This window comes from Miniopterus natalensis, chromosome 1 (genome assembly GCF_054644295.1).
Source record: "Miniopterus natalensis isolate mMinNat1 chromosome 1, mMinNat1.hap1, whole genome shotgun sequence".
NCBI classification, from domain to species: domain Eukaryota; kingdom Metazoa; phylum Chordata; class Mammalia; order Chiroptera; family Miniopteridae; genus Miniopterus; species Miniopterus natalensis.
Window position 1 is genome coordinate 66,253,449 of NC_142081.1, and position 20,806 is coordinate 66,274,254.

At 34.6% G+C, this 20,806-nt stretch overlaps 2 protein-coding genes across 2 annotated transcripts; both read right to left on the reverse strand.

The window, feature by feature from the left end:
- Positions 1 to 11,709: 11,709 nt before the first annotated feature.
- LOC107526993 (olfactory receptor 4L1-like) lies at positions 11,710 to 12,648 on the reverse strand. The gene has a single exon (XM_016199620.2). It carries the CDS (start codon positions 12,646 to 12,648, stop codon positions 11,710 to 11,712), a length of 939 nt encoding a protein of 312 aa, XP_016055106.2.
- Positions 12,649 to 19,052: 6,404 nt separating this feature from the next.
- On the reverse strand, positions 19,053 to 19,991 carry LOC107526994 (olfactory receptor 4Q2). Its single transcript, XM_016199621.1, has one exon. It carries the CDS (start codon positions 19,989 to 19,991, stop codon positions 19,053 to 19,055), a length of 939 nt encoding a protein of 312 aa, XP_016055107.1.
- Between the last annotated feature and the right edge of the window lie 815 nt (positions 19,992 to 20,806).

Consider the following 20,806-nt stretch of genomic DNA (forward strand, 5'->3'; position numbering starts at 1 on the left):
TCCTCCTTCCATGGTGGAGAGAAAACTGTAGGAACTTCCTAAGTGTTCCATTCCAATGGATTTTTCTACAGATTGAAAAACGCTCAATTTGCTCTTCAGTGGTAAGCCTTTCCTCCTGAATATTACCCTCTTTGAATTCTGCTCATTCTCAATTAGGCATTAGTTACCTCACGTTCTCTCACATATTTTGTTTATTTCTAACTCATCCTGATAAAGACAAAGTGACCGATCTTTGTGCTTTAAAATAAATCTCCTTAATATCATCCCTGCCAACACAAATACAGTTAATAAAAGTTTGAAAATGACAGTGTGGTTTCTGATACGGTATTGATTCTATATTTTAAGTTATTAAAATATATTGTTACCTATTCTTACAAGTTTAAAAAAATGTGGATCAGGCTGAAGCACATCAGAAATATTTAATTGATACTAGAGTTGAAGATTACATAAAATTTCATTCATTCGCACAAATCTTCACCCAGACAATTACTTATCAAATAAATGGGATAGTTAATTAGATGGTGGAAACCTCTATGGTCCTTTCATATTTAAAGGCTTTAGACAGTATCATGAATATTATAGGAAGAGCATTGGTTTGGGAATTATTATTATCTAAGTTATCATTTCTGCAATTAGGTGACTCTACAAACTTAAGTCACTTAGTCCTTTGAAACCTGATTTTTAAATCTATAAAAGAGAAATAATATATTCACTCTTTTTACTCCACAGCATTGATATAAATAAAGATCAAATGAGTTGATTAGTAGTCAATTCACATAGACTTAATCTGAACTAAGAAAACATTCAGTGATCAGACAAATTCTAGAAAAAAAATGCTAAGTAGACACTATGTCACTAGAGCTTTTGACACTGCTCTGCCGTTAATCTCAGAGGGGATGGTGACTGAACGGGTAGAACTTGTAGAGGTTTAAGGAATTGTCCATGTGAAGTTTTCTTATCTAATTCAGCTAAGGTTTGTGAATTGTCTTTCTTGTTTTCAGATCCCTAACTCTGAGCCTCATATTGGTGTATAATAGAACCATATGCTAGAGAAGAAGCTCATGCCAGTTGAGTATGGGGACTGAGAGGTTTGCAAACTTGTGAAGTTAGTCAGGTTTGTCTCTGGGACTCAGCTTACCCTTCTTACTCATGATTTCTGATTTCCGCCTCCTCTTTATCTCTGATTTATCATGGGGAAAATCAGTCATTTGTGTGATACCCAAATTTAAATCCAAATGGTGAACTTTTCAAAGCTATTGACATTTTCATTTTTTATAATAATGCAATTAAATATTTTAGGCCCTTTAAAATATTATTAAGCATCAGGAGGATGTGACAGGAGTTGTATTTGAGGAGCAAGATAGAAAGGGCTATATGTCTGAATTTCGATCTTACCCTTTCCCTGTTTCTGCAGCATTATTCTATCCTCATGCATTTTAAGGCAGTAGATATCCCAGACAAATAGTATGAATTTTGTTCTATTTCTTCTTCCTCTCAGTTAAAACAAACAAACAATGACCAAAAATTTCACCTTGGCAGGAGTCCAGCGCTACTCTCAAACAAATAGCTATCTAGCCTCTTTCTTCTGATGAAAGGGAGATTAACTGATTATTCCAGAATTTTTCCTTAAATATATATTCTCAGGGTGGATAATTGTAAATTATGAAGTTTACTAATTTGCTATGCAATAGGGAATATGCCTTGGGGTTTTATAGCAACCTTAAGCCTGCAGAGTCCTTCCAATGGTAATTATTAGAATGTCAACTAGAATTAGAAAATTTTAAGGATTAAATATTCAAAACATGTGTCAGCTAAGGCCTCACTCAGTCATGTTAGAATCTTGATTTTGACATTTTATCAGGGGCAGTGATCTTATTAAATAATTCATATGAGTGATGAGAAGGCATTGATGTTTAGTAAGATAAAGTAGTGAGGTTAAGTTAATGGTAAGTATGTTAGTATCTGCATATTTTTGGTGCAGAAAAACTAAGTAGAGAGAGAAAATATGTTATGCTCAAAAACACTTTTCAGAAATAATTCATCTTACCTAAGAGAACTTCATGGTTTCTTATAGACCCTCTAGGACTGTGTCCTCTCAAATAAAAGAACAGTTACTCTGGTGTGACCTTGGTATTTATAATTATTTGCTTTTGAATATGTCATTTCTGTGTCCTGCTATAGCAAAATGAAGACCTTTCTGTTTTTAATTTAAAAATATTGCTGAGGGGAAAGTATTTAACCATACAAAAGTCTATTTCACTCATTGTTATACATTAAAAAGAAAGATGGAATAAATTTGAGTCACATTAAAATTAAAATAACAACTTTTACAAAAGAAACACAACATACTATCAAGTATACTTTTATTCAAATTTACATCCAGTTCAGAGAGAGATGCAGTGGGAGATGTGGAAAGTGAGAGAAAAAGGTAAAGAGGTGGAGATAGTGGTATTTGTAGTTTTTATTCCTGTTACAATCTGTGCTGCAAGTAAATAACTTTGAACATATGTCATTTTGCTTGTGTGAAAGTTTATCTATAAGATAAATTCCTGGAAAGACAGAAGGCTAGAAATATAAAATAATTGGAAAAAATAGAAGAACAGGGAAGGAAAGTGGAAAGACAGATATGGAAAAAAAATGAGAAAAGATGAAGATACAGAGAAACTATGGCCACCAAGATGCACATACCGCCAAACCATATATAAAGATACAGAAAAAGGAGGAAAGAGTAGGGAGAAGAGAGAGGAGGGGGAAGAGGAGAGATGAGAAATCTTTGGAAATGCAAAGCCTTTGTTTTGTGTTTGTTTTTGTTGTGTTTTATTTAACTGCAGACTTTCCAGGGATCTCACTTCTCAGAATTTACTACATCACAACCCTTTGAATTAATGAAAAATAATATTGAGATCTTAACTACTAGTCCACAGTAGACCTCGCCTCTCTGCTGAAAATGTTTTTCATCTTAGGCAATTGTATAGTATTAAAAAAGAATGACTTGTGTGTGTTTTAATGGGTGGATCTCAGATTGACCTGCACTAGTTTGCTAAACAAGACATCCAGTAATAGTGAACATATCTCAAGAATGGAACTCAAAAGGCAATAACCCCATGAGGGTTATTTCTTGGGAAAATGTTACACGCTTTCTCAGATGATTCCCAATCTGAAAAACTGGAAGTGTTCAGGGGAAGGCAAAAGTAGGTTTACAGTTGTGAGTATGTGCAAGAGTTTATTCTTGTTTGTATTATTATTTATTAGTTATTTTATTATTTTACACATGAGGAACTGTAAATCTACTTTTGCCCACCCCTGTATTTCTTTATTTCACAAAAGTTTTGAGTGTCTCATTTGGAAGGCCTGTTGTATAGGTGGATGAGCAATTAATTCAGCACTGATTATGATCCTTGGCCTCAGGGATTTGACATTCTAGTGGAAGGAACCAAAGAGAAAAGAAATGGGCACACACACACACACAAAGCCAGAGAGTAAAAGACTAACAGTGATATTTTGAAGAATGCATGGAGACAAGGCAGGTATTCTTTTTGATTATTAGAAAAGTGTTTTCTGGGGAGGTGACATTTAAGCTGAGGTCTGAATAACTAAACAAATGTAGCTGTGGGGATACCTGAAGGAAAGGCATTCCAGGCAACAGGAAGCGCAAGGACAATGACCATGAGGGAGGGAAGAGCTGGTGCATTGAGGAACAATAGAAAGGAGACCATGGTGGTGGGAGAGTGGAGGAAAATGGAAGAAAAGTATAAGGCATGTCAGAAAGGTAGGCACACGTTGCTCAGGATGTGGTATTTGGTCATTACTCTAAGTGAGTAATTGTAACGTAATCTGAAGGTCACTCTGTCTACTGTATGGAGAATGGATTGAGGGAGGCCAAGGTAAAAGCAAAGAGGACAGTTTGGCGATTTTGCAGTACTATGTGCATGATATGTTGGCAACTTAGCCTGGGAGAGGGCGGGAGAAGGAGGTAGAACTTGACATGTATTTTGATAGTAGAGACATTTGGACTTGCTGATACACATGATGTCTGAAAAGGAGAATAATGAATAACTCATGATTTTAGATGGAGTAGCTGCAAATAGTATTGCAATTTAATAACATGGAAATGACTCGGGCAAGATGAGGTGAGTGATAGAATAAACCCTGCTGTTGAAAACATACATCTAATTTTTATAGGAAATGCGTTTGCATAATTAAACATTCTTTTTTAAAGTAAAAAAATATATATATATATATATTCAGTGAGAAATCATTCCATCGTAGTCTCCCATCCATTACTCATGATTCAAGAGAGGAAATTATCATTTTTTTGTGAAGACTGGACTTTGGGTGGTGAGTACATGATGCAATATACAGATGACAAACTATAGAGCTGTACTCCTAAAACCTGTATAATGTTATTAACCAACATTTAACCAATAAATTCAATAAAAAATTAAAAAATAAAAGTAAAAAAATATATATTCAGTGAGAAATTTTCCCATCATAGTCTCCCATCCATTTACCTATGCTTCAAGAGAGGAAACTATTAATTTCATGTGTAAATTAAAAAACTGTGAGTATAAAGTAAATTTTTATGTACATTCTTTTTTCCCTTTTAAAGCATACTGACAAGAAAAACATGCTGAGATGTTCTAAGTTAAGTTACAGCAGCTGGAGAATGAGAGAAAATGTGTGTGGGGGGAGTGGGGGGGGGGTTAGCCTGTTAATAGCTGAGGGACAGCTGACAAAAGACTGCTCACCTTCCTGAATGGGTGTCGGAGTTTTGAATCAATGTCCGGGAGTCTGTGGCCCACCACTAGACCACCACTGGCCCTGCATATGCGTCAACTTTCAGGACCGTTGCCTTTAACCAATCAAAAGTAGTAAATATTTCTTCCTTACAGACGGTGCTCCTATCATAGAACTGACTCCACTTTACCTTATCTTACCCCCTTATTGTAGCAAATGTAAATTCTTTCAAAGTAACTTACATCTTTCTTCCCCAGAACATAATGTGTAAAAAGCACTCAACTCCAGGGCAGTGAACACATGGCCTTCTCCACCCAGCGCTGCTGCTTGTGGGTTAGACTTCATGTCCCCGGACCTGGTCCTTTGTGGGCCTACGAAGTCCTTTCTTTTAAAAAGGCTTTGCCAGCACTTGTTTGTTGATTTGTTGATGGTAGTCTTCTGACGGGTGTGAAGTGATATCTCACTGTGGTTTAAATTTGCATCTCTCTGATGCTTAGCGACGTTAAGCATTTTTTTCATATGTCTACTGGCCATCTGCTCGTCCTAGACACAAACAGTCTGGTGATGGCCAAAGGGAAGGGGGTGGGGCTGGGTGGAGGTGGGCAAAGGAGGGGAAAACGGGGACGTCTGTAAGAGTGTCGATAATAAAAATAAAGTTAAAAAATAAAATATAAAGGCTTTCAGCCGTGGAACTTTTTTGTTTAACAATATCAAACACAATATCTCGCACCTTATTTTTCACTTTCCATATATCTTGGGGAATTTTCCATGTTAATGCTTAAAGAGTTTCTTAACTCTTTATATATATGGTTGTTTCTTATTCAATTGTTAATAAATTATTATCAACACTTCTCCTCCAGTCATGTCCTCCATGATTTAGTCTGGCTTCCTGCTTTCTAGCGTTCTAGAAGTTGTTTTCTTTCTTTTGTTTTCGTTCCTAAATCCACATGTAATCTTGAAATTAGTAATACTTCATTGCTGTACAATTATGTTTGTTCTTGTTTAGTCCAAGTTGAAAAATTTTAAGAAAATGTGTCTCTGTAGTTGTGGTGTTTGAGGATCTTATCAGGCAGTGACCTCTTTCTTAGTGACTTTAATCCTAGTCATATGTAATACAGAGTGATGAAATAAGGAGAAGTCTATCTTGCTTATATATGGAGATATGATGTTAGGTAACAAGACAGTAAAGTCCATCATTTTATTAATTATATATATGCATTTATTTTTTCCTTCTTTTCTTTCTCTTTTTTTAAATTAGATGGATGTTTGAGCCTGTGGAGAAGTCAGTTGTTCTTCCACTTCTAGGTAAAAAGAAATCGGTTCAATAATGACTCATTCAATCATAAATAAGTCAATTCAATCGTAACTCAAAACCGGACTTCAAGTTCTTAAAACGAGTCACCTTAGTGTTGAGGAATGAAGCAGATCCTCATATAAAAGAAGAAACCTTGTCTACCACCATTCCACATTAGAGCATGAGTTGCAAATTAAGTCCTCAATTAATATAATTAGAATATTTTTAGATAAATAGAACCTCTGGGATTCTTCTTGCTAGTCATTCATCTCTGTTTATAATGAAATTATGACATGAATTTTTTTTCGACAAGAGCTTGACACATTACCTTGTCAAATAAGAAGACTAAAATTCTAATTAGTCACGAACATGACTATGTTCTTGAGTTTGAACTGAGAATTTATACATATTTATATATAAATATATAATTACATATATTAATATATATATAAAGTTTAATATATATAAAACATGTATATATGTATACATACGCACAAAGACTGAGTCAAATGTTCTAAACTACATTTTAATTTACAAAACATTGCCATTTATTGAAGTCCTTGTGTAATAAATAATTTACTAGTGAATCAGATTTATTTTGCTGAAAAGAAAAGAGCTAATTGGAAAATACTATTAATTATAGTACACTGCTAGTTTAATACATGAGATAAAATTAGAGACAAATATAGCACACAAAAATGCAATAGGGAGGAGAATATAAAAAACAAACAAATAAGATATTTATTAAAGTCCAGCTAACTTAGAATTCCTTTCCCCCAGGCCTATTTTTACCTTGGAGAATGAAATGACACATTGGCTATAAAAACATATAGATGGCTAGGAGCTCCCCAAGGGAGAGAAAAAACTAAGTTTCCGGTAAAGAAACAAAGCAATAAATTGTCCTACAATAATTAAATCACTTCCACAGTGTGCCCAAAAGTTTTCATTGCCAGTACTATTGAAAGGATACTATCCCAAATACTATGTCAACCACTTTATTTATCGCTTTTGCTATTCTTTTTTACCAGTCTGTTTTTATTTTTGTTTGTTATATGAGAAATAATTTGCAGATGTTAAGATGAACAAACCTTAAATGCATAGATTGATATTTTCCCCCAATATGTGCATGTGTAAAACCACTATACTTATCAAATTATAAAATATCTCTTTCATGCCAAAAATTTCCCTTGGGTCCCTTTGCCATAAATATTCTTCATCAGAACTAATGACTATTTTCATTTCTATCACTAAACATCAGTTTTGTCTATTCTTGAATTTTATTTAAATAAAATTTCACTGTTTGGTTTTGAGTGTCTCCTGCCTAACGTAATATTTTTGAGATGTATCTGTTGTTTTATGTACTAGTTTTAAGGGAATTTTAAATTTATTACTAAGTAGTATTCCACTGCATGAATGTACTCTAATCCCATTTGGTGTCTACTTCTCAGGTGACCTAAGCTAACATAATTGGTACTGGGAGTGGTCTGAGAAAACAGGTGATAAATGGGGACTTGTGGCTGATTCACTCACCTCCTGGTGGGCAAATAAGACTATATTGTAAGTGGTAGAAGGGACACAGGTAGACCCTGGCATGATACAGATGCCTGATTGCTAAAGATTTCACTAGTGATGATTTGGGAAAACATCTTGTTGGAAAGAAATGCTACTGCAGGTGAATAATTCAGTCTTTTGAAAAATACAGGGGAGAAAAATTCCTGCAAGTAGTACAGTTTGCTTATTGCTAAGTTGTATTGGTGCCTGTGTGCCAGGGGCAGGGTCTCCAGTGAGAGGGTGTCCTGAATCTCCTTACCTGGTTTTTCATTCCCATAGGGTGCAGGAGACTTTCAATTAGTTTCTGATTTCTCACCAGGGTAATTTGTCCATGAATTCTTGCTGAACTGATGTGCTTGTGGGAGAAAGGAGAGATTCCTACTCTGCTATGGTGCTGACATCACTCCTATCACCAAGTATTGATGCATGCTGCAAGTGGTTAATCTTGAAAACATTAGGCTAAAGGAGAGAAGCCAAACACCAAAGACCGTATCCTTGTTCCTCTTCTGCCAGACCTAGATAACCATTAATCGACTTTCAGTCTTTAAGGATTGTCCTATTTTGGACATTTCATACAAAAGGACTCATGCAATATATGGTCCTTAGAGACTCATTTCTTTCACATAGCCTAATTTTTCAAGATTCACCCATGTGGTAGCATGTGTCAGTCCTTGATTCTTTTTCATTGCCAAGTAATATTTCATTATATGAACAAACCACATTTTGTTTATCCATTCATCAGTTGATGACCATTTGGTTTTTAAAAAATTTTTGACTATTATGGTTAAAGCTGCTATAACCATTTATGTACAATTTTTGGGGAGGGATATGTGTTTTTATTTCTTTTGTGTGTATATTTGGAGTGAAATTGTTAGGTCACATGGTAACTCTATGTTTAACATTTTGAAGAGCTGGCAAATTTTTCTCTAAAATCGTTGTACAAATTTACATTATACCAGCAATATATGAAGATTTTAATTGCTCCTTGTTATTGTCTGTCTTTTTTATGATAGTCTTTCTAGTGTGTGTGAAGTAATATCTTACTGTGATTTTGATTTGTATTTCCCTAGTGACTAATGCTAAGCATCTTTACATGTACTTATTGGCTATTTATATATCTGTTTGGAGACATCTATTTAGATCCTTTGTGCATTTTTAATTGAGTTATTTGCCTTTTTATTCTAGAATTGTAAGAGTTTTTATGTATCTTGGACACAAGACCCTTATCAGATAAATGGTTTATAAATATTTTTTCCCATTCTGTTCATTGTCTTCTCACTGTCTCCTGACTCTCACTTATGCTGTGGTTATTGTTTATTTATCATGTGATTTTTTTATTGTAAGTTTTTATTTTTAAAGCTTTATAGTGAGAGTTCAGTGCAACCAGTTCTCAGGGAGCACTTTTTCCAGTGTTTACTCTGCCAAATCCTGAGCCTACACACTTCAATATCAAGTTAAAAGAAAATTCTCTCCTAAATGTAATGAAACATACAAAGAGTGTGATGACAATCCAAATCCTTGTTAGGGAAGCATTTATTTTCATCTGCACCAAGAATCAAATTTGAGATACACACGTTTTTTCTGCTTCTGCTTTATGATGCTTTTCTTTTTTTTATAATTGGATCCCTCAAAAAGGCCTCCCATCAATCTCCATCACTGATCAGGCTCAAAGTGAAATCATATGGTACTTGTCTTTCTCTGACTGGCTTATTTCACTTAGCATAATACACTCCAACTCCATCCATGTTGTGAGATTTCCTTTTTTTATATTTATTTTTTGCAGCCAAGTAGTATTCCATTGTGTAAATGTACCAGAGCTTGCTTGCTTATTTATTTATTTATTTATTTATTTATTTATTTATTTATTTATTTATTATTGTTCAAAACACTATGGATGTCCCTTTTTCTCCCCATTGACCCATTCCACCCTTCCCCACTCCCCTCTTCAGTCCCTCACTATACCATTGTCTGTGTCCTTGGATTATGCATATATGCATATAAATTCTTTGGTTAAGCTCTCTCCCCTACCCCGCTCCTTCCCTCTGAGATTCATCAATCTGATCTATGCCTGCATGCTACTGAATCTATTCTGTTCATCAGTTTGTTAAGTTCTTTAGATTCCACATATAATGTCCCACAGCTTTTTTATCCACTCATCTACTGATGGGCACGTGGACTAGTTACAGATCTTGGCTATTGCAAATAACGCTGCAATGAACATAGGTGAACTTGCTTTATTTCTTCTCATTCGTTTGCCTTGAATTTTTCATGTATTCAATTCTCTTTATTTAATTAAAAGGCTCTAATCCCTGTAATTCAATTACTGAAATATATGAACACCATATGCCCTTGTATACTTTAATATTTTTAACAGATAACATCTCACAGTAAAGGTGTATGAATTTCTTAGTCGTAAGTATAATTGAGTAACATTTTGCTAGAATATAGTTATTTCATCTTTAAAAATTTATTCAGTATGTATCTATAAACTACTGTGCACCAAAATGTATGCTAGATATTGAAGATACATGGAACTTAGTGCCTAAAAATGAAGCTGACTTTAACATATAACTACACAAGTAATTACTACCATACTTTATACAAAAAATGGAAATTGCAGCACGCTATACATGAGTAAAATAAAAAAAGATAAACTGACCAAGGACTTATAGGAAAGATGGTCTAAAATGTAATATTTTATCTGGGTCTTATATTCTAAGAAGGAGTTAGCTGGGTGAAGAGGTGGTAGATCATTCCTGGTGAAGGGAACAGCCTGGAAATAGTCCTAGTTAAGATGCTGATGCTTTGAAGAATTCGAAAGAAGGTCAATGTGACTCTAACATTATGAAGAAGAGTATATTAAAGCATAATTCCAGGGGTAGGGCATATTATGTAGGCTTTTTAAGGCCAGTTCAGAATATGAACGTGTCTGAATGCCACGAAATAGTTTTAGTCAAGGAAGAAACATTGAGAACTGCATTTTAATGACATCACTCTGGATGCTTGTAGAGAAAGCAATGAGTGGAGGAAGGATTTATCTGGTGGTTTAGGATCAGTTACAAAGCTATTGACTAGAGCATGCAAGGAATGTTTTATATTGAATCGGGAGAGAAAATTTAAAATGAACAAACCATGAGTCTGGGATTTCCAATTTAGCAGGCACTGTCCCCCTCATCAATGCTCCCAAGCAAATCAGATCTAGCTTGTAATTGCAATAAGGATTACAAGCACGAAAGAGGCAAATTTAACTATAGTCTGACATAAAGCTCTTGGAAAGAAAAGGTTACATTATATATTACATAAAATCAAGATGTGTGCTTCTACTTTTATCTTTGGAGGTTTGAAAGTCAACTGTGTGCCTGGTTGGTGTTACTCAGTGGTTGAGCGTCGACCTATGATGCAGGAGATCTTGGTTCGGTTCCCTTCAGGGGGCACATGCCCAGGTTTCACTGACTCTCTCTCATCATTGATCTCTCTCTCTCTCTCCCTCTCCTTTCCTCTCTCTGAAATCAATAAAAAATAAAATAAAAACAAAGTCAACTGTGCATACTTATAATATTTCTGGAAGCATTTGGTTTCAAGTTTGCTCTTTAAAGTTCTGTTTAAATTGCTTTCCCATTTTTCCCCCCACCTCTGGTATATAATCATTCTAGCATCTTATATTCACTATACTGTTAAATTTAATTATTTATTCTTATTTTTTTCTCTCATTGTTCAAGATATTAGAATCATATTTTCCCCTTGTTGGTAACATTATTTCAGTCATTACTTGTAATGGTATCTCATTTAATAATAGTAAAAGTTTATGAAATGTCATTAACAATCTATATCTATTAAAATCTCTAATAATATTTACCATATTTTTTCATATTTATTTCTTTACTAGTAAATATATATTGAATGACTATGTAAAAGTACTCAATGATTTTGTGTCTGTTTTTGCTGCAGGCTGCTAATCATTGTTATGTGTTATAATTGCATTTGTGAATTATAAATATTTTATTATTAATTTTTTCTGTATGGTTGTGATTTTAACATAAGAAGAATAAAACCATGTATTAATATAATCTATTAAAGTTCCTTTAGCATAGTACTTGAAAGTAGTGTTAATTATATTGTGCTTAAATTTAGAAGTTCTGTGTAGAGTTAGCAAGTAGGAACCATAATTTTATCATTGCCCCTTGCATTTTCTGATTTCTCAGAGTATAAATAATAGGATTCAGGAAGGGTGTGATAACAGTGAAAAATACAGAAAGAATTTTATTGCCTGCAAAGCTATTGAATGGCCAGGCATAGATAAAGACACAAGGTCCAAAGAACAGAGTGACAACAATGACATGTGCAGACAATGTGGACAGAGCCTTGGAGAGCCCTCCAGGTGATCTTTGCCATACAGTGACCAGGATGACAGTGTAGGAGACAAGCAGGAGGGTGAAACAGATGAGTGAGAGCAGGCCACTGTCAGCAATGACAAATAATTCCAGGGTATATGTTTTGATACAAGCAAGCTTAATCACAAGGGGAAGGTCACAAAAGATATTGTCTACAACATTGGGGCCACAGAAAGGCAGGTTCACTGTTAATACCATCTGGCTCATGGTGTGTATAAATCCAATTATCCATGAAAGTATCACAAATCCATTCAGCAACCGGTGGCTCATGATCGCCCTGTAGTGCAGGGGTTTACATATGGCTACGTATCTATCAAAGGCCATGGCTATCAAAAGAGTCATCTCAGCACCCCCAAAGAAGTGCATAAAGAACATTTGGGTCATGCAGCCCCATATGGAGATGGTCTTGTGTTCAGCGAGCAAGTCTGTGATCATCTTGGGTGTGGTGACAGTGGAGAGACACATGTCCAAAAAGGAGAGGTTTCCAAGTAAGAAGTACATGGGAGAATGAAGCGTGGAGCTAAATGTTACTGTGACTATAATGAGAATGTTTCCCAACACAGTAGCACTGTAGACCAAGGAGAATGTGAGAAAGAAGAAAATCTGAAGTTCCCATTGTCCAGGAAATCCTAGTAAAACAAACTCAGTCACTGCAGATCCATTTTTGAAATCCATTTACTCAGTTCAGAAAAGTCCCAGAAGTTCTTTTATATGAAAGCAATAAAATAAAAAAAATTAAGCCACAGTTAGCACCAATAGTTTTCTATTCCTAATTAATTAATAATAGTTGGTGATATGAGAGCATATAATCTTAAACATATCAGCCCATCCCTGTTTATAATTTGAGATTATTTTATGGGTCACATCACTTGGAAACAATATTCTTACAGTTATTCAGTAATTAAAGAGCATTTGAAGAAATGAAATTTTGTTTTCTACTGTATTCTATCAAATAATATTCATCAACTGAGCATGACTTTGTCACTAATGTGCTCATGTGAAAAAAATAGATAAGTAATTAGATTAGTATTTATTTTGCCTTTTTTAAATTACAATTTTCTTTATGTGTCACTCCTTGAGATTATGTTATCACAATATATAAGCTATTAGGATTTGGAGATGAGGGACTTGTACTGTCCTATATCTCTGAAGCAATTTGCAAAGGTCATTCTATGGTTCTAAAACAAACAATGTACAAACACAAAGTTAGAAACTAATTTATGCAAAGAGTCTTTGAATTCATTAAAAATAATTTTGCTTTTTAGTTTTGTTGTGTAGTATACTGAGAATTTCAGGAAACATGAGCTTAGCCTCAGATCATTTTTATCTTGTTTTCTCAAATCTTTGTATTACCATTGTTCACAGGCTTATGTGCATTATGTGTAAGTGTATGCATGTGGCGCTTTAGAAACAAATAGTGAAATAATTCAATCCTAACATATAGATTTTGCCTGGTTGTGATTTATCACACTAAATCATCTTTACTCAACGTTTTAGACATTGTTCATAGGATTAGAGTGATCAAAATTGATCAGTAACAAGTAGGTGGCTTTTGTGTGCTAAGCTGTGTTCTAAGTGTTTCACATACATTGACACATTTAATATTCATAACAACCCCAAGTACTGTTACTTTCCTAATTTTTGCTTATGAGCAAACTATGGCATAGAAGTATTTAATGGCTTACTTATGGATACATAGCTAACAAGGATTAAAGCTGGTATGAAGCCCGGTCACTCTGACACCAGAACCAGGGCTCATACCAATATACCATGTTGCCTCCAAAATTAAAGAAGTATATATGTATGGTTAAGTTATTAAATTATTAAATATTTATTGAATTCATACTTCTGCATGAATTCCTTAGGAGATATGATTCAATAGGTATGTTGGAATCCCTATATATTGTAATTAACTGCATTATCTTTCTCTTATACAGAATGAATCAATGCCCTATGGTCTAGAAAGTTTACAATCTAAAGAGACATAATTATCAAACAAAAATGTCAATAAACCATATAAGAAAATATTAAATTTAGTACAGGGTGTATGCAACATGTAAGAATTTTATTTATTTATTTTTATTTTTTTAAATATATCTTTATTGATTTCAGAGAGAGGAAAGGAGAGGGAGAGAGAGAGATAGAAACATCAATGATGAGAGAGTCATTGATCGAGCCCGCAACCCGGGCATGTGACCTGACCGGGAATCGAACCCCCATCACCTGGATCCTAGGTCGAGGCTCAACCGCTGAGCCACGCCCCGCCAGGCAGCAGCATATAAGAATTTTAAAAGAATGGAGACCAATTCCAAGTGACAGCTTCAGATATGGCTTTAGGTTATTATCTTCAAAACATTTTAAAAGTAAAAACAGCCCAGCCAGTGTGGCTCAGCAGTTAAGCACTGGCCTATGATCCAGGAGGTTTGATTCCTGGTCAGGGCACATGCCCGGGTTGCGGGCTCGATTCCCAGCGGGGGACGTGCGGAAGGCAGCCGATCAATGACTCTCATCATTGATGTTTCTACCTCTCTCCCTCTCCCTCTCCCTTCCTCTCTCTGAAATCAATAGAGACATATTTAAAATAAAAAATAAAAAAATAAAAGTGAAAATACTCCTCATGGTCAGTAAACAGAAAGGACAGGTTTGGAGAACTGGAGAATGCATGAGAATTTATAGGAAGAAAAGAATTAAGAACAGCTACAAGAAGGAGTGATGAATTTAGCAAAGGGACTGAGTTAAGAGGTGAAGGTGCATAGGAATGTCTGTCCTCTTTTCTCCAACAACCTGTAATTCTCACCTTATTTTCATTTCTACTTAGGCCCTTGTCAAAAATATCCTAGCACCGTTATCCAAACTTAATTCCCTCAACTGCTTTCCTTTCTTAGATATTTTAAGAAACAGATAATGCCTATAAATTGGGGAAAATAAAGCTGAAGGTGATGTAGCTCCTGCAGGCCCACCTTCAGGGGTGCGCGCAGTGGATGCTGAATGGACTGCGGGCCTGGAGGAGCACCATCCTGAGAATTTTTCCATGTAAACCTCTTTTAGGGAAGGCACGAGCCAAAACGTGTTTTATTAAGTACTCGGATATGAACATTTCTGCTCTTACTCATGCATTAATATAATATAAATTGTATTAATATAAAAATAATTTATTCAAGTAACTATTTCCTTCCTCTTTCATTATAAGCATTTTAAGAAAATAAACATAATTTGAATCTTGATTGATTTTATGTTTTTCAAAAATTATAAATACTTATGCTAAAATACAGGTGGACCTCAAAAACATTATGCTAAGTAAGTGAAGCCTGGCACAACGGACCACATGTAGTATAAGTTCATTTGGATGAGATGCCTAGGTAACGTGAACTCATAGAGACAGAGGTATAGTGGTGGTCGCCTTGAGCTTGGGATTGAGTCCAAATGGGCACAAGTTTTCTTTTTGTGATGATAAAGATGATTTAAAATGAGATTGTGGTGATAGTTGCATAACTATGCAAATATAATAATCATTAAAATATGTACTTAAAATGGGTGAATTTTATACTATGTAAATTTTATTTAATAAAACTTAAACCATTATATACTTTTGCTCTTATTCTTTAGTTAAAATTATTTTTAATATATTAATTTAGTATTTTAAATACAGCTTCCTACTACTATCCAGCTGCTTGTACCCAAATATCTTTCACAACAAGACAATCAATGACATGATGCAAATCCAATCTAATCTAGTTTTAAATTTTCTTAGTCCCCTATTTGAATTTATGTTTTGGATTGCTGTATGTATTTGGAAACTTACTATCCTCTGTTTTTGTTAAACAGTATTCTTGATTCTTTCCCAACTATTCAAAATACTCAAAATAAATTTCCTGAGTTATTTACATTTCCCTTCATTCCCCTAAATTTGAACATCTTGTAAGGACTTTTCCCTCTTTGTTCCTTTAAGATCTCATTTATATTTATGTTCTAATGGTAAATTTTATACAGGGATTTTCCAAATATCTAGTTCTGGTCACTAATCTCCCTCACCAGCTCCTTCTCCAACTGTCATTATGATATGCTCATTTACATGTTTTGTCAATACCTGAAACTATGGAAAGAAAAATATTCTTATTCTGCAAAAAAACGTGTTTCTAGCTTTTCCATTATTTTTGATGATGGTATGAGTTATCTGGATGCTCAGGATTTACTTATCTTAATTTTATTCATCATCCTTAATAACTTACCATCTACTGTTAAATTTTACTCTGCTATATAATTGCGAGAGCATATATCCTTTAAATTTTCATAAAAATTGTTGGTTATATCTCATTGTGAAATAGTTATGTTACCTCCTAGTGAGAGAGGATTTGATATCTCAAAAGTCACATCCTTTCCTTCCAGCCAACACAAAATTAATTAAAACACCATCTTCAGTATATTAAACTTCTAATGAATGAACTCTATAATATTTTCTCTTACCTGTTCTAAAGGCACAGTATGAAGCACAATGTGTTCACAGGATTATTTAATATTGAAAGTCTACCTTTCTCTCTCTCTGTGCTCTGTATATGACTCTGCATACTATTTCCTGCCTCTTTTCTAAAGATGTGATCCACTTTGGAGGCAGATTTTGTGCAGCTCTGGGAATCCAAATTTCAGTGGGAGTTGTTAAAACACTGAGGCTGCTGCCCTCGCGTGTCCAGGAAAATAGGTTTATGCTTAATTTCAGGCCCTGTAATATGCTGTTGTTGTCTCTGGGCATTGGCATGATTAAAACAGGCATGAGAGTACTGGCTGTTTGGTTGTGCTATAGTAAATGTAGACGTGTTTGACTTAACAGGCCCCTCCTCTCCCTCACATTACTCCCAAACTATCATCTCACCTTCCTTCTGACAACTTTGTGGATAATTTTTTAGATGAATAATCTCCAAAAATTTCTGAGCATAACATCCTCAATATAATAATTGTTCTATATATGTTATAAATTCACTGCTAAAAGCATATATTATATACATTAACATATTCAGAAGGTAGAAATTATAAAGAGAGTGTTAAATAATTTAAAATGTGACATTATACATTAATGGTATAATGAACTGTTTTATGCTCACTAAAGTATTAATAACTATTTTTTTATTTAGGTATTTTGCTATGAGACTTTTAGAGAATATCTAGATGGCACAAAATAGTTTCATAATCATTACACCTTTCATTATAAAATATTACAATAAATTTTTGTTTTACAAGATGGTGTTGCTTTTACAAAATTAATCATATTGGTGACTCTGGTGTACTTTGCATCACAGGCTTCAAAGTGTGTTTTAGTAACATGCCAACAAAGGATGTCATGAATGAATTTTAAATTGGTTGACATCTCTGTCACTTACCTCCAAATCTATTTTAAATCCCAGTCAAATTCACCACTTAACCCATGGATTAATGTAGATTTTGTTAGAGACATTGCTTTTATTATGAGTCATTACAGTTGACAAGAAAACATAGGCAGTAAAATCTCAGACATTTTTGGAGCAATATTTTGGCTGATATATTTTCTAGGTCAAGGGAAACAAAGGAAAAAATAAAGAGATGGAACTATATCAAACTAAAAACTTCTGCATAGCAAAGGAAATTATCAACAAAATGAAAATGAAGCTTATTGTATGGGAGAAAATATTTGGCAATGATACATGTGATAAGGGGTTATTTTCCAAAATGTAAAAATAACTGTTTTCATCACCCAAATTAGCTGCTGAAATTGCTTCTATAATCCACTAAAAAAGCTAAAGCAATGAAAATACTTTATAGTACATCTGTATTTTACAGTCATATTTTGTTTGTGTCTAGTTTGTTATAAATTTTACTGTCAATTTAATTTTCTTACCCTTGATTATAAAACCTCAGTAAGGTAAATAAGCCTATGAATCAGTCTTAATACAACCCTCAGGATATCCAATGTCAATGAGGGCTTTTTTGATGATAACAGTGACAGAATATAAACTTCAATAATTGACAAAGGTGAAAATATCATGACTCATTTTTGTATACTTTCTAACGTATTTCACAAATTATTTATAGATCAGGCTGTTGTTTCATTAAAGTGAATCAGCGATTTTCAAATTTTATCAGCTGTATCTTCTGTCATTGAAAAAAACAACTTTAATGAATAAATAATAGTCAATCTTTGTTATGAGCCAGGCACCAAACTAGATATATCCATTATCTATCATGATTTTTAGCCTTCACAAGAGCACTGAGAGAGGCATCATTCTATGCATACTACAGACAAGGAAATTAGGGCTCCAATAAGCAATTTTTCTAGATTCACTTGGCTTGTAGTTCAAAGATGGGCATTTGAACCCACACTATTAAGCAATTGCTGTGTCAATTATACTACTAAATGGTAGTTAGCAGTATGGTAAAGTGATGAAACCAACTAATATGTCCCATTAGTTTACTGTTCAACAATTAGATAAATCTGATTCACCCTAATTCATCTAATTGATATCCCTTTAAATATTTTGTGGGAATAAAAAAAATCATAAATAAATTCCTTATTCAATTCATCTAGTTTTATTCAGACATCTAGTAAAAAGAGTTAAAAATCAAGAGGAAAATAAAAACTATGGAAAGGCAGAGATAAAGTTGTGAAAGTTTGGAGAGGGTGGTTTGTACCAGTGTGTAATAGCAAACTGAAGAAAGAAAGAGTGGCATAAAATATGATCAAATGAATGGATAGAATGTAAGATCACAAGCTGATAAAAACAGAAAAGGCATGGGGTGGGGGTGGGTGCAGGGCAGAAGGAATCAATGGGGGAAAAGGGACATCTGCAATACTTTCAACAATAAAGATAAATTAAAAGACAAAAAAAAAAAAAAGAAAACATTTGCTTCAGGGAAGAAAAGGAAGCAGGAGACAGGATAGTTCAATATGAAAGGAATTTTTCCAAGTTTAATTTAATTATAAGGCCATAAATAGAAGTATTAAAATTTAATGGAAGAAAACCAAACAACTAGGCCATCATCTCCTAACTCATTAGTAAAAATGAATTCTTTTACCCTCAGATGCGTTGCTCTCAGAAACCCACTTCAACGTCTTAGGCCTGCTTTTTGCAGGGAAGCCCACTCCTACCCCACAGCTTCCGCATGGCGGACTTGACCTCTTTGTTTCGAAGTGTGTAAATGAGGGGATTCAGCATGGGGGTGATAACATTGTAGAGTACAGATACCATTTTGTCCACAGAAAAAGTGGAGAAGGGACGAGCATAAATGAAAATACAGGGTCCAAAAAAGAGTGTCACTACCATGAGGTGGGAGCCACAGGTGGAGAGTGCCTTTCGCCTCCCCTCCTTGGAGCGAATCTTGACAAGGATAGTGGTGTAGGAAGAAATAAGCACCACAAACGAGCTGGTAGAGATCAACCCACTGTTAGACACCATTAGTAATTCAATGACAAATGTGTCTGCACAGGCGAGTTTGATGACAGGGGGAACATCACAAAAGAAGTTGTCCACCTGGTTTGGCCCACAAAAGGGCAAACGAATAGTGAGAATTGTCTGGACAGTAGAGTGAACAAATCCTCCCATCCAGGAGGCAGCTACCAACACACAGCATAGTCCTCGACTCATGATAGTGGTATAGTGCAGGGGACGACAAATTGCAACATAGCGATCATAGGCCATCACCGTGAGCAGGAACATCTCAGCTGCGCCTACAAAATGCAGGAAGAAGAGTTGCACAATGCATTGGTCAAAGGAAATGAGCTTTTTATTATCAAGAAAGTCAGCCAGAAGCTTAGGGGTAGTTATTGTTGAGTAACAAAGGTCCAGGAAAGAGAGGTTGCCAAGAAGAAAATACATGGGTGATGAATTTAGATTGTTATCAGAGGCCACTGTGACCATGATGAGGACATTGCCTAGCCATGTGGACACATAGAAGAAAAAAAATAGTACAAACAGCCCTGCCTCAATAGATGGTGTCTGCGAGAAGCCGGCCAGGGCAAATTCTCTCACCACTTCTGTTTGATTTTCCTCCATTTGACCTGGCTCCACCTAGATCAAAGAAATTAAACAAGGAGCATTAATAATAAAAATAGATGAGATGTTTTACACAAAATGCAAGAACCTTTCCATTTTCAAGAGATATTTTTCCCTAGACTACATCCTAATTGATCAACTGGAAGAAATTCTTTTCTCCTTAGCTGATACAAGAATATATTCTTCAACAAGCTCCAACTTTGAGACAATGAAGTAGCCAAGATTTTTTTAAAGCATGAAGTTACCTGGTCCCAGACCTTTAGCTTCAGCTTGATGTATCTCTCTTCCATCAGTCTGTATTTTACTTCTCTCTCTTTTTTACAATGCCTCTAGACATATGTTACATTTCCCTGAGATAGTAATATATATATGTACATATATGTATATATATGATTATTAAAATTTTAAGTGAGTTTTCTATTTAAAATTTAAAAATTGAACCTAAAAATTATGAAAATAAAATGTTATCTTCTCCAATAGAACATACGTTATAATTGCAACTCCATATCATATGGAGATTTTGGCATAATTTTTAAATATATATTTTTATTGTTGACAGTATTAAAGATGTCCCAATCCAGCCCCTACCCCACCCCAGGTCTTTACCATACTATTGTCTGTGTCAATGAGCTATGCATATAAATATATAAGTCCTTTAGTTAGTCTCTGAGCATCCCCATCACTGCCCCATACACTCCTCATAACCTTAGGAAAAAATAAAACTTGAAGGTAGAAATTAAGATTTAAGTGATCAGGCATTGGGTCTGTAGAGGTTTTATTTGGGATAGGAAATCACACTGTATAGATAGATGGTC

Coding starts and splice junctions, on each gene's coding strand:
- LOC107526993 (XM_016199620.2), bottom strand. CDS start 12,648: ATGGATTTCAAAAATGGATCTGCAGTGACTGAGTTTGTTTTACTAGGA.
- LOC107526994 (XM_016199621.1), bottom strand. CDS start 19,991: ATGGAGGAAAATCAAACAGAAGTGGTGAGAGAATTTGCCCTGGCCGGC.